This window comes from Jaculus jaculus, chromosome 17 (genome assembly GCF_020740685.1).
Source record: "Jaculus jaculus isolate mJacJac1 chromosome 17, mJacJac1.mat.Y.cur, whole genome shotgun sequence".
NCBI classification, from domain to species: domain Eukaryota; kingdom Metazoa; phylum Chordata; class Mammalia; order Rodentia; family Dipodidae; genus Jaculus; species Jaculus jaculus.
This window is the reverse complement of record NC_059118.1, coordinates 10,806,032-10,819,529: the sequence shown is the minus strand read 5'-3', so window position 1 is coordinate 10,819,529 and position 13,498 is coordinate 10,806,032. Positions and strand designations below refer to the sequence as shown.

General features: G+C 49.5%; 1 protein-coding gene across 1 annotated transcript in view; it reads left to right on the top strand.

Annotated features, from left to right (window-relative positions):
- The window catches only part of Osbpl10 (oxysterol binding protein like 10), a 323,158-nt gene that overhangs the window by 293,758 nt on the left and 15,902 nt on the right, over nucleotides 1-13,498 (top strand). The window contains 1 exon segment of the mRNA XM_045136894.1: nucleotides 11,148-11,628. Within this exon segment, the coding sequence (XP_044992829.1) occupies nucleotides 11,148-11,628 (481 nt within the window).

Here is a 13,498-nt window from a genome sequence, read left to right as displayed (position 1 = left end):
ATGAACTCCAGATGCATGAGCCACCTTGTGCATCGGGCGTTGCGTGGGTACTGGGGAATCAAACTTGGGTCCTTATGTTTTTCAGGCAAGTGCCTTAACTGCTGAGCCATCTCTGCCCAACTGTGCACCTTTAACCATGACCTAGTCCAAGGATGCCTAACAAAGTTCCCTTGTTCTAACTTCTCCTCCCTCTGCATGCCTCTTCCCTTGGGTCTTCACTGAGTGAGGAAGGCCTGTTCACCATCCTCCCCCACTAATTTCAGATTCTTTTTAACTATAATTGTCACTGTCCTTCTGCAATAAAATACTTGGCTTTTTAAAAGCCTCCTAGTTTTTATCCTTGGTGACGATGTAGGCACTGAGGTGGTGTTCCAAATAATTCTGATAGTGTGTGGGTGGCAAGGCATTTAAGTGCAATGGAAAAAAATCACAGTGTTTCCAAACTGTGGGTCATGACCCATCATTGGGTTGTAAAACCCATTTAGTGGGTCAGACAGGCGATCATTTCTAAAATATGAACTATAATAGAAAATATCAGGATATGCTGTGCATGAAACTTTTATCTCGCTCCTCCCGTGCTGGGTCAGAGCATAAAATATTCTTGCTGCGTGTCATATTTTTCAAAGTATTTGTGAAGCTCAGAGCTGGAATGATGACTAATGGAAAAAGGGCAACCAAGAAGTTGAAACTGACCAGGTCAGCTCTGGAGAAAGAACGAAGCGTAGCGGCCTCCGTACAAAGGCACGTTGACCACCCAAGAGCCTCCATGTCATGACTCTTGACTTCAAACAAGTCATTAGAACTGTGCATTTCACATTATTATCTTATTGGATTGCGACTGCATTCCCAGTGCCATGGTCTCCTCCTAAAAGAGCAAACGTTGCATTTATTTGTATTTATTTAATGCCTGGCTGGTTACCTGAAAGAAAAACTTCCCCAGTTTATTAGCTTGCATACTTTACTAGGAAGACACAATCATTCAGGCACCAGGAGGAGAATCTGACAAGCGTCAATACTTGTGCTGGGTTCACTTGTGGTTCCTGGCTTTTGTCGACTTGTATTTTGAAAAGGCTTATAAAGTTCTCCTGTAACTGTCTGCTTGTAACCTCCAGCGCCCGCATTGGTCATTAAGCTACGCTTGCTGTAAATGGGCAGTGAAAGAACCTAGCCCGAATGGAGTGCCAGGCGGAAGGCTCTGACTCTGGAGGAAGCTCTAGTCTCTTCCATGGACTGCAGGTTCTGGGGCCGTGTGTGAAGGTCAGGGTTAGAGTTCCGGCCTAGCATGCGAAAGGCCCAGGGCCCCATCCCAGCACTCCACGTGCATGCGGGTGACAAGGCTTCTCTTGATGAACCCATGAATCAGGACCGGTCTGAGTCTAGACTGCTGAGTTCGCCTTAGGGAACCGTGGGTCACCAGACTGGCTAGTGTCGCGGGCGGGTGACCTGTGCAGTTGCACAACACTCCATGCTCAGAAGGGCCCATGCTGGCTTCAAGATTTTTTTTTTTTTTTCCGAGGTAAGGTCTCACTCTAGCCCAGGCTGACCTGGAATTCACTATGGAGTCTGAGGGTGGCCTCGAGCTCATGGTGATCCTCCTACCTCTGCCTCCCGAGTGCTGGGATTAAAGGCCTGCGCCACCACGCCCGGCATGGCTTTAAGATTTGCTGTCACATTTTAAAGCTTGGGGGGTGGGGGCTGGAGAGATGGCTCAGCTGTTAAAGGCTCTTGCTTGCAAAGTATGATGGCCTGGGTTCGATTCCCTGGTACCCATGTAAAGCCAGATGCACAAAGTGGTGCATGTGTTTGGAGTTTGCTTGCAGTGGCAGCAGTCTCTGGTATACCCTACACACATACTCTCTCTCTCACAAATTATATATATATATATATATACATATACATATATATATATATATATATATATATATATATATATATATATGTATATACACACACACACACACACACACACACACACACAGACATACATACATATACATATACATATTTATGTATATATATTTGGGTTTTTGAGGTAGGGTCTCATTCTAGCTCAGGCTGGGCTAGAGAAGTGGCTTTGCAGTTAAGCCACTTGCCCACAAAGCCTAAGGACCCATGTTTAATTCCCCAGTACCCGCGTAAGCCAGATGCACAAGGTGGCGCGTGTGAATGCTGAGAGAGGGCTTTATTCCCGAGGTACACCCTCTGCTCCAGTTTTGCCTTCAGAGAGCACTGTCCACGTGAATGGTAAGTCACAGGAGGCTGGGGAGATGGCCTGGTGTGGAAAAGCACTTGTTATGCAAACCTGACAGCTGGAGTTCGGATCCCCAGAATCCACATGAAGCCACGTGCGAGGAGCCCCTGAGTCTGTAAATCTCAGCATCCGCAAGGCAGCAGAGTCAGGAGAATGCTGAAGGTCTTGGGCCAGGAGTCTGGAGTTTGTGGTGGCAAACAAGAGAAGCCCCGTCTCAACCAAGGCGAGAGGTGAGGAGTGACGTCGTGAGATCGTCCTCTGACCTCCACAAGCACTCGATGGCGTGTGCTGGCCCACACACACTCGAGGTGTGTTCACTGAAGGTTTTCCTTTTCCCCAGAGTCAGTTTGTTCTCAAATGAAATCCTGACTCCAAGAGCAAACACTGAGTCACCACTCGGGGCATGGGGCAGCAAAGCTTTCCTCTACCCAGCTGGGTGATAAGCCTTCAGGGTTTTGTGGGCACGCCACGGCATGCGGCAGGCAGCCTTGCCATCACAGTGATGCAACAGGGATTGATGTGCAGGATGTCAGTAGACACCACTTTTCATTCCTGACTTGGGTGTGCAGACTTTGAGACAAGACCCGCCTCTGGTAACCCGGATTGGCTTCAAACGCGTGACGGTCCTCCTGCCTCGGCCTCCCGGCCGCTGAGCTTGCTGGCACATGGCTGGTCCCGGTCAAACAAGCCGAGAGGACCAGTGATGTGGTCTGTGCCCTGCAATTTGTTTGTTCCTGATGGGGCGACCCACACTGCCAGCCATGGCCCCACTGCGGGGCTTAAGGAGAAGAGCCTCGGTACCTGTCGCATACTGGCGTCGAGCGTCCCACCGGGCCGTTGGCTGACGTGTGCTGCCCAACAAAAGGCAGCGTGGCTCGTCATGTCATCGCCCTCCGTCTTCATCTCAGGATGTGACAGAGTGCGCGCTGGGCATCCAGCTTTCTGCTTTTGAATTTTCATTAGGCTTAAATTTCTGAAGCCGGTCACAACAGCCAATCATGAACATGACTATGGACATTCTTAAAAGTTGAGAATTATTTTTTGGTGTTTCTTTCTTTCTTTCTTTTTTTATTTTTAAGGAAAGGTCTCACTCTAGCTCAGGCTGATGTGGAATTTATTATGGAGTCTCAGGGTAGCCTCGAACTCATGGTGATTGTCCTACCTCTGCCTCCTGAGTGCTGGGCTTAAAGGTGTACGACACCACACCCGGCTCTGGCATTTCTTTTTATTTCTTTCTTTCCCTCTTTCTTTCTTTCTTTTTTTGTTTCCCCAAAGTAGGGTCTCACTTTAGCCCAGGCTAGACCTGGGATACACTATGTAGTCTCAGGGTGGCCTCGAACTTACAGCAATCCTCCTACCTCTGCCTCACAAATGCTGGGATTAAAGACATGTGCCACCATGCCCAGGTTGGTATTTCTTTAAAAAAATTTTTTTTTATTGATTTGAGAGAGAGAGAGAGCGAATATGGGAATGCCAGGACCTCTTACCACTGCAAACTCCAGATGAATGCACCATTTTGTGCATCTGGCTTTAGTTGGGTACTTGAGAATTGGACCTAGGCTTTAAAGCAAGCACCTTTAACTGCTGAGCAATCTCTCCAGCCTTTTGTGGGTTTTGTAACAGGATCTCACTCTGTAGCCCAAGCTGGCCCCAAACTTACTGTGTGTCCAAAGCTGGTCTCAAACTCCTAACCCTCCTGTGTCAGATTCCCTGGTACATCATCACACCTGCAAAAGTATAACAATTTTAAAATATTTTATTATTTTTTTGAGAGAAAGGGAGAGAGAGAGAGAGAGAGAGAGAGAGAATGTGTGCACCTGAGCCTCTAGCTATTACAAACAAACTCCAGAAGCATGAGCTACCTTGTGCATCTGGTTTTACATGGGTACTGGGGAATTGAACTCAGGTCCTTAGGTTTTGTAGGAAATTGCCTTAACCATCGCTGCAGCTCCCAGAATAACTGTTTTTGACAATGACCAGAAACCCAAGGTTTACCCTGGAAGTCAACGGTTCAACCATACTGGGAAGAGCTTATAAACATTTGGGGTCGCTGGTCTCCTAGGACTCCGCAAGCTTCCCACTCCCCTTCCCCCAGTTACATTTCTAATCTGTTGTCACATAACGCCTGCCATCCCTTCCGAGTTTGCCTTTCGGTAGAAGAGCCAGTGGCCACCGAGGTTCTTAGCTTCTCGGAATCTGTGTCCTGAGGGGACGTCATTGCGTGATCTCTGCCCTGCCGTCCACTCCATCCACAGAACTTCGCGGGTCCCACTCTTCAGGAGGAACTAAAAGGAGTGACTGGGGGTCTGCCGGCCCCTGGGAGGCCGAGGACCTCAGCCTGGCTGGGAGCAGAGCCGGCCCACGTCCCAGCTCTCCACCTCGCCTCGCTAAGCCACCGTAAAGACAAAAGCCCCTGGTCCTCACCTTTCTCCTTTATAAAACAGAACGAGCATTATCCACTCTCAGATTTCTGAAAAGACTCTGCGAGATCACGTGCACGCACCTCACCGTGCTGTCCTGGCTTGCAATCTTACAAATAAATACCTTAAGACACTCCACAACCCCTTAACAACACTCTTGGTTTCTGTAGTGTTCCCTCCCCTTCTGAGCTGATTAGTTGATAATGTCAGATTATTTCACTTCTTAGTTGATTATTTCAGAAGTACCAGAGAGAGTCGGGGGTGGGGGAGGGGCAGTGGTTCTGGTTATTGGGTTGATCTCTGTTGTCATTGGATGTCATGTGACAGGTTTTCTTATTGCTGCCACCAAATGCTTGACAGGAAGCAACGTAAAGGATTACAGGGTTTGTTTTGGCTCACAGTTTGAAGGGACGTCATAGGGAGGCATGAGACAGCGGGTCACGCTGCGTCCGCTGTCAGGAAGCCGAGAGAAACGATTGCTGCCACTCCACTCACTTTCTCCTTTGTGTGTGGTCGGGGCCCCAAGCCTATGGGATAGCGCTGCCTGCTTGCAGGGTGGGTCTTTCCTGCTCAGTTAAATTTACTTCCTGGGAACACTCTCACAGGCGTGCGCAGAGGTGTGTCTCCTCGGTGTTTCTAAACCTGTGCAAGTTGTCAGTCACAATTGGCCCAGTTTTTTTTTTTTTTTGCTGTCCTCATCTTCTCTGAGCTACAAACAAGATTGCTGATCCCTGAACACAACAGCTCACTTCAAGCGAGCACTGGCTGTGTGTAGACTACACACTGGTTATTCCCCCAAAGCCTAGGAGGGTGATCTTCTCATTGCACCATTTTACAGATGGGGAAGTTGAGTCATGGAGGCACAACTTGCCAAGCCCACCTGTTCCCAGCCGCCAGGAGACGCAGCTCAGCTCCTCAGTGACTCTCTTCTGGGCACTGAAGTCTGGGCTCTAATTAGGACTGGGAAATCAGCTCAGGGGTTGAGTATTTGTGTAGCATACGTGAAGCCCTAGGTTCAATCCCCCAGTCTGCAAAAACAAACGAGTCTGGGCTCTTGCTATTAAATATCTTTTTTTTGTTGTTGTTTTTGAGGTTTTTCGTGGTAGGGTCTCACTCTAGCCTGGGCTGACCTGGAATTCACTATGTAGTCTCAGGGTGGCCTCGAACTCATGGCGATTTTCCTATCTCTGCCTCCTGAGTGCTGGGATTAAAGGCGTGCGCCACCACCCTTGGCTACAACTCTTAAAAGTAAGGTTTTATTTCAAACTCTTTCCACCCAACAAAATTTGTCAGACAGTCACTTTTTGTAATCTTTCAGACACCGTAAGAAGGATGTGGAGGGATGGGGTGCCTTAAGGAAATCCAGGGCAAGCTTGTCTCTATCTGCTAAGGAGAAAGAGGCAGAAAAAATAGCCAACTCTATTTTGCCAGGTACCTCGATGTCCTGAGAGTTCATTAATGGAGTGTGGTGTGTGGCCCCGAGCTTCGGCGACTTGTGGGTTTGCACTTGGTGTGTTCCCAAGATGCTGTGTAGGTGGTCCCTGAGGTTGGTCATGGGCTTTTGAGGAGCATTGCTCGTATACCAGAATCTTCCACAGGAGCCCACGTCCTCCGTGTTGGAGGGAGGGGACGACCACCACTCTTTCTGACCGTCCTTTTCCTCCCAGTAGCTGGGTGGTCCTTTACCAGCAGCTTTCTGAGAGCCTAAACTGAAGGTGAGTTATCTACTTGTAGATTGATCTAGACTGATGCATCTCTCAATGTAATTAATTGTCCTCAGAGTCCTGAGCGCAGGCCTCTTTTATTTATTTATTTATTAACTTTCCCCAAAGTGGTTCATTGTGTTAATTATGCTAATGGGATGACAGGCAGTCCTTATTGATGGCTCGTAAATCTGCAGCCACCATGCTAGGCCGTTTGGATGATGTCAGTCTTTGCAGCTGGGCCATCACTCACCCTCCGTCGGAGGCAGACAGCCCAATTAGCGCTCAGAGCGTCTTGGCTCCCTCTGTATCTCCAGTGTCCGCTGCCCGAGGAACGGATGATGAAGTGACTTGTCTGGAAACGCACCCAGAAAGGGATGAAAGGGGGGGGTGTACGTGGGGGTTTTATGAGAGGAAGAAATGAGAGTAGACCAGGGAATTGAGTTTGAATGACAAGGATGCAGCCTGGTAGGGAAGCCATTCTGGACTCTGCTCAGACCCCAGTGACACACGCAGCAAGCGGGAAAGAGACGTCACCGCAGGCCACTTTTGCTCTGGATTCCCATGTGGGTCTATCAAGGCCCTGACCTCATTTGAGACATTGGGCTTGGTGACAGCTGTGAACCCTAATCCTCGGGTCTATGATATCTGGAGGGCTGTCAGATGTGACAGCTTCTCGTTTGTTGCATCCCCAGCCCCAGTGGAAAGACTGTCTCACCACGTCTGGAAAGTTTGTTCTGTGTGTGTGTGTGTATGTGTGTGTGTGTGTGTGTGTGTGTGCCCGTGTGTGTGTGACTTATGTGCAGAGGTGTGGAGCCCAGAATAGGATGTCAGGTGTCCTCTTTTTGGTTAGACTGGCTAACTGGTGAGAATGGGTGAGCTCCTTGTCTCTACCCACCTCAGCTCTGGACTTTCAGGCATGTGCAGGCATGCCTGGGATTAAAAAGAAAAAATTATGAGAGAGAGAGAGAGAGAGAATTGGTGTACCAGGGCCCCCAGCCACTGCAGTAGAGCTCCAGGCGCGTGTGCAACCTTGCAGGCTGCGTCACCTTGTGTCTGGCTTATATGGGATCTGGAGAGTCCAATATGAGTCCTTAGGTTTGGCAGGCAAGTGCCTTAACTGCTAAGCCATCTCTCCAGCTCCACGCCTGGGGTTTTAAAAATTATTTTTATTTATTTATTTTTGAGTGGAAGGTGGAAGAGAAAGAGAGATTATGTACACCAGGGTCTTGGTACTGCAAAGTACAGATTCACATGCCACCTTGTACATCTGGGTTTAAATGGGTACTGGGAAATTGAGCCTAGGTAGGCAGGCTTTGTAAGCAAGTCTCTTTAACCACTGACTCATGACCCTGGCATACCTGGGATTTTAATTACATTTTTTTGTTGTTTATTTTTATTTGTTTATTTGAGAGTGACAGACAGAGAAAGAGGCAGATAGAAAGAGAATGGGCACGCCAGGGCCTCCAGCCACTGCAAACGAACTCCAGATGCGTGCGCCCCCTTGTGCATCTGGCTAACGTGGGTCCTGGGGAACCGAGCCTCGAACCGGGGTCCTTAGGCTTCACAGGCAAGCGCTTAACCTCTAAGCCGTCTCTCCAGCCCATGCCTGGGTTTTTATGTAGGTGCTGAGAATCAAGCTCAGGCCCTCACCCTTGCCTAGCAAGTGCTCTTACCTGCCGAGCCGTCTCCCCAGCGCCTTTCTTCCTCCTGTTCTTTCAGGCTGGGAGCTCACCCCGCTGATGCTCACGTCCAGGGAGAGTCTTCCCTCCTCAGTTAATCTTCCGCGGAGCCACCCTCACCAATGTAACCATCGATGGGTTTGGATTCTGAATCCAATCAACTTGACAAGGATCCAGCATCACAGAGCCCAGGGCCGTGAGTGCCCCTTGGGGAAGAAAAAAAAAAAAGCGAGTGGTCAGCTGGAGAGATGGCTTCGTGGTTAAGGTGCTTGACTGTGAAGCCTAAGGACCCAGGTTGGATTCCCTAGGAACCATGTAAGCAAGATGCACAAGGTGGCACATGCATCTGGAGTTTGTTTGCAGTGGCTGGAGGCCCTGGTGTGCCCGTATTCTCTCTCTCTCTCTCTGCCTTTTCCTCTGTCTCTCTTCCCTCCCTCCCTCCATAAATAGATAATTTAATTAATTAAATATTTAAAAAATTTAACCGGGTGTGGTGGCACACGCCTTTAGTCCCAGCACTCGGGAGGCAGAGGTAGGAGGATTGCTGTGAGTTTGAGGCCAGCCTGAGACTCCATAGTGAATTCCAGGTCAGCGTGGGCCAGAGCGAAACCTTACCTCAAAAAACCAAAACCAAAACCAAAATAATAATAATAATAATAATAAAAGGAAAAAAAGGAGTGTTGGAGGGACACTGCTTCCCTGATCTCTACTTGGTTGTACCACGGGAGAGCCACCCCCACCTCAGTGGTGGCTGCTCGATGTCTGCAGACCCACAGGAAGTCAGGGAGGTGCCAGGGGAAAGCTGTGGCGTGGAGGGCACTCTTCCTGTTCTGGAGAGATCCTTGGACAGGAGCCAAGTCATTTGCAAGGCATCGTTAGAAAGCTGACAGGGTGTGGGGCTTACAGTCTGTAATCTCGGTTTTGTCAAGTGTTGGCTGGAAGAAAAATTAGGAATTCTGAATTGATTTGCACAAAGTGCATAAATTCTAATGAGGCTCTTCTTCCCGCATGTCATTAAGGCAGAGCAGGAGATGGCACACGCCACTCTGCTGTCATCTGGAGGCATGGTAACGTTGGAGGCTGTTTTTTTTTTTTTCAATAGATTTACTTGGGACTGTGTTATATGTGCTCAATTTTATATCTGGATTCTTTTTTATTTAGTTTTTAAATGACGAATAAGATGAGAATCTTTCTATGGAGCCTTGCTTCTATGGTGGGCTGCGTTTCCTCTGGCTCTTCTGAAGGCCCTGTGCCTGGCCGCCCTCGAATCTGCTGTCTTCTCTCTTCTCCTGGATGTCTTCCTTCTTTTTTTTTTTTTAATATTTTTTAAAATTTATTTATCTGAGAGTGACAGACACAGAGAGAAGGACAGATATAGGGAGAGAGAGAGAATGGGTGCGCCAGGGCTTCCAGCCTCTGCAAACGAACTCCAGACGCGTGCGCTCCCTTGTGCATCTGGCTAACGTGGGACCTGGGGAACCGAGCCTCGAACCGGGGTCCTTAGGCTTCATAGGCAAGCGCTTAACTGCTGAGCCATCTCTCCAGCCCCCTTCTGTTATTTATTGATTTAATTTAAATTTATCCACTTGAAAGAGATAGAGAAAGAAACAGACAGGAGAGGGGGGGGGGGAGAGAATGGGTGTCCTAGGGCTAGCTGTCACTGTAAATGAACTCCAGATGCATGTGCCACTTTATGCATCAGGTTTTACATAGATACTGGGTGGGGGGGGGGATTGCACCTGGGCCATCAGGCTTTTGCAAGCAAGTGCCTTTAACCGCTGAGCCATCTCTCCAGCCCCTCCTTCCTGGAAGAAATATGTCACTGAGGTGGTATAGCGTGACCCCACTTCCTGTTGGCTGTCTGCTTCCTGGTTGTGGACACCAGGTGACCAGCTGCCTCACACTCCTCATGCTGCACGCTCCTCCCCCCTGCCATGGTGAGCTGTGTCCTCTGGAACTGTGAGCCCAAACCCACCCTAACTTCCGACCTTAAGCTGATTGTCCAGCAACCGGTCACAGCAACGAGGGGAGTAACTGATACTCGCGTTCAGTAAGTCCATGCTGAGAGGCGCGAGGCGATCCAGACCAAAGCAGGCTGCGCTTCGCAGCCAAGTGAGCGGGTCCCGGTGCCCACAAGTAAGTATATTGCAGGGACTCCAGGACAAGTGGGCAGCAGGTGCTGTCCTGTCCAGATCAGTAACAGGAACGGCTTACTTCTTATCCAAGGCTTAGATGACAGTTCTCTTGCTTGAGGTAACCTGATCCTTGGATTTGTAGAAATTTGGGGGTTTTGCAGGCCCTGAGTTGCCTGCCTGGATTTCCTTTAGACCGGTGTGGTGTCCCTTTGTCCCATCACAGTGTCATGCCCACCTCTCCATCAGTCACAGGTTAGCAGTGGACCCAGGGGCATTCTTCTGCCCACCTTCAGCCAATGATGCCAGAAGAGAAGTGCTTCTTACTCTGCTCGTTCACCGGTTTCCAGGAGACAGGCAGCCTCCAGACATGGCATTACGATATCCTCCTTCCCCACGGCGGCTGTGTGGCATTGGGCCCCATCCCGAGACCCCTGTCGCCACACTGGTCTGCGTTTACCACTATCCTGTCATCCCCACAGAGATGTTCTTGGTGGCGGTGGTACCCTGTCTGCCTGACCTTCTCTGTGCTACAGCACCAAGAAGTCACAGTGGCCTAGTTTGAGGAAACACATGGGGTACCCGCAGGGCCCCCACTGCCGGCAGGAGGATGAGGGAGAAGCCTCGCTGCGCTGTTTGGCTTCTCAGTGATGGGGAGACACGGGGCTGAATGAGAGATGTGTTAGGAAAGCCACAGCAGCAGACAGAGAGAACGAGAGAGATTCTGTTTTCGTTCACATGAGCTAAGAACAATCACATCCCCAAAGCTGGGTTGTCTTGGATGACGCTGTCCTAATTCCATTGAGGTCACTTCCTTTGACTTGTCCTTGGTGCTTGAGGTGAGAGCAGAGTTCCCTGGCCAGGATCTCTGGAGCTCACCTGGAGGTGGCTGTAGCCTCGCCTCTGTCCCTGCCCGTGTCCTCACGGCCCCTGTCTGTTTTTGTGTTCTTGGCACGCAGGTGGTGCTCCCCACGTTCATCCTGGAGAAGCGGTCCTTGCTGGAGATGTACGCAGACTTTATGGCACACCCCGACCTGCTGCTGGCCGTCACTGCGGGGGCCACACCAGAGGAGAGAGTCATTTGCTTCGTGGAGTATTATCTCACCGCGTTCCACGAGGGACGCAAGGGCACCCTGGCCAAGAAGCCATACAACCCCATCATTGGCGAGACCTTTCACTGTTCCTGGGAAGTTCCCAAGGACAGGGTCAAGCCGAAGAGGACTGCTTCCCCCTCCCCCACTGGCTGTCACGAGTACCCGGTGGCCGAAGACCCTTCTGAAAGCTACAAATTGAGGTTTGTGGCTGAGCAAGTATCCCATCACCCACCCATCTCCTGCTTCTACTGTGAGTGCAAGGAGAAGAGACTGTGCGTCAACACTCACGTATGGACCAAAAGCAAGTTCTTGGGCATGTCCGTGGGGGTCTCTATGATAGGGGAAGGTAAGCCATCCTGTGGATTGGACTTTGACTCTTACATAGTGATGTCTGCATATCAATAAACTAAGCATCATTTTGTATGCAGATGACTTTTTAAAAAATATATTTATTTTAGAGAGAGAGAGAGAGAGAGAGAATTGGCACACCAGGGCCTCAGGCACTAAAATCAAACTCTAGATGCTTGAGCCACCTAGTGGGCATGTGCCACCTTGCGCTTGCCTCACCTTTGTGCGTGTGGCTTCCGTGGGATCTGAAGAGTCAAACATGGGTCCTTAGGCTTCACAGGCAAGTTCCTTCCCTGCTAAGTCATCTCTCCAGCCCTGTAAATGGCTTTTGCTATTTTATTTTGGACTAGGGGTGAGTGGGTGAGGGGTGGGTTCTGGACCAGATCTTCCAGTCCCCCAATGGAGACCCAAGGAGTTAGATGTGTTATAGCGAGCTGCTCACCTGCATCTTTTTTTTTAAAAAAATATTTTTATGTATTTATTTGCAAGCAGAGAGAGAGATAGAAGAGATACAGACAAGACAATGGGCATGCCAGGGCCTCTAGCTGCTGCAAACAAACTCCAGATGCATGCACCACTTTGTGCATCTGGCTTTATCTGGGCACTGGGGAACGGAATTACCGGGTCATTGGGCTTTACAGGCAAGTGCCTTAACTGCTGAGCCATCTCTCCAGCTCACCTGCACACATATCATCTGACACTTACGGAGACTTCTTCTTGATTGGGTGTTAAGGGAACATTAGGCCTGGCTCCAGATCTGTGAGAACGCATCACTTCTCTTCACCCTCCCCAGAGTTCTGGCTCACAAAGTGTGAGGACAGCGGTGCCCATCCAAACACTGCTCCTCAGAATTCCCAAGGCCAATCTTTCGACTGCACGTGAGGTTCCGGTGGTAGAACGCAGCGGGCTCGCTCCACTGATGAGTCGTGTCTTCCTACTTTAGCAAATGGCCGTGAACAAACTTTATTCTCTGTTTGAAGAAACCTGTAATCATCCTTGTTAAACTGAAGCGTCTGCCTTCGTGGTTTTTCAGCGTTTTTTGAGTCATAAATCTCTTTGACACTCTATAAGGCTCTTCTCCCAGAACACACACACAATTTGACTTTCAGTGTCTAGGAAAATATGTTGACTCTCAGGAAGTTCTTTCTAGATCCATGATGGAAGGACGCTCTTCATTTTGAGCACATTTTGAGGGGGAAGAGGTGTGTGTAGAAAGTACGTGTGGTATGATATGTGATATGATGTATATGTGGTATATACACGTATGTGCACATGTGCAGGCATGCAGAGGCCAGAGGACGTCATTGGCTATCCTCCTTTTTTTTTTTTTTTTTTTTTTTTTTTTTTTGGTTTTTCGAGGTAGGGTCTCTCACTAGTCCTGGCTGACCTGGAATTCACTATGTAGTCTCAGGGTAGCCTTGAACTCACGGCGATCCTCCTACCTCTGCCTCCCGAGTGCTGGGATTAAAGGCGTGCGCCACCACGCCCGGCCCTTTTTTTTTTTTTTCAAGGTAGGATTTCACTGTAGCCCCAGGCTGACCTGGAATTCACTACGTAGCCTCGGGAAAATTGCAGGTCTGCAGCTCATGTTGCAGTCAGGTTCGCATTGCTGGCAGAAATCACCTGACCAAGAGCAGCTTATGGGGGAAAAAAAGGGGGGGCGGTTATTTTGGCTTACAGACTTGGGGGGAGGCTCCGCGATGGCAGGGGGAAACGATGGCATGAGCAGAGGGCAGATAACATCAGGTGGCCAACAGCAACAGGAGAGAGTGCCAGCCACTGGCAAGGGAAAACTGGCTATAACACCCATAAGCCTGCCCCCAACAATACACTCCCTCCAGGAGGCGTTAATTCCCAAATCTCCATTA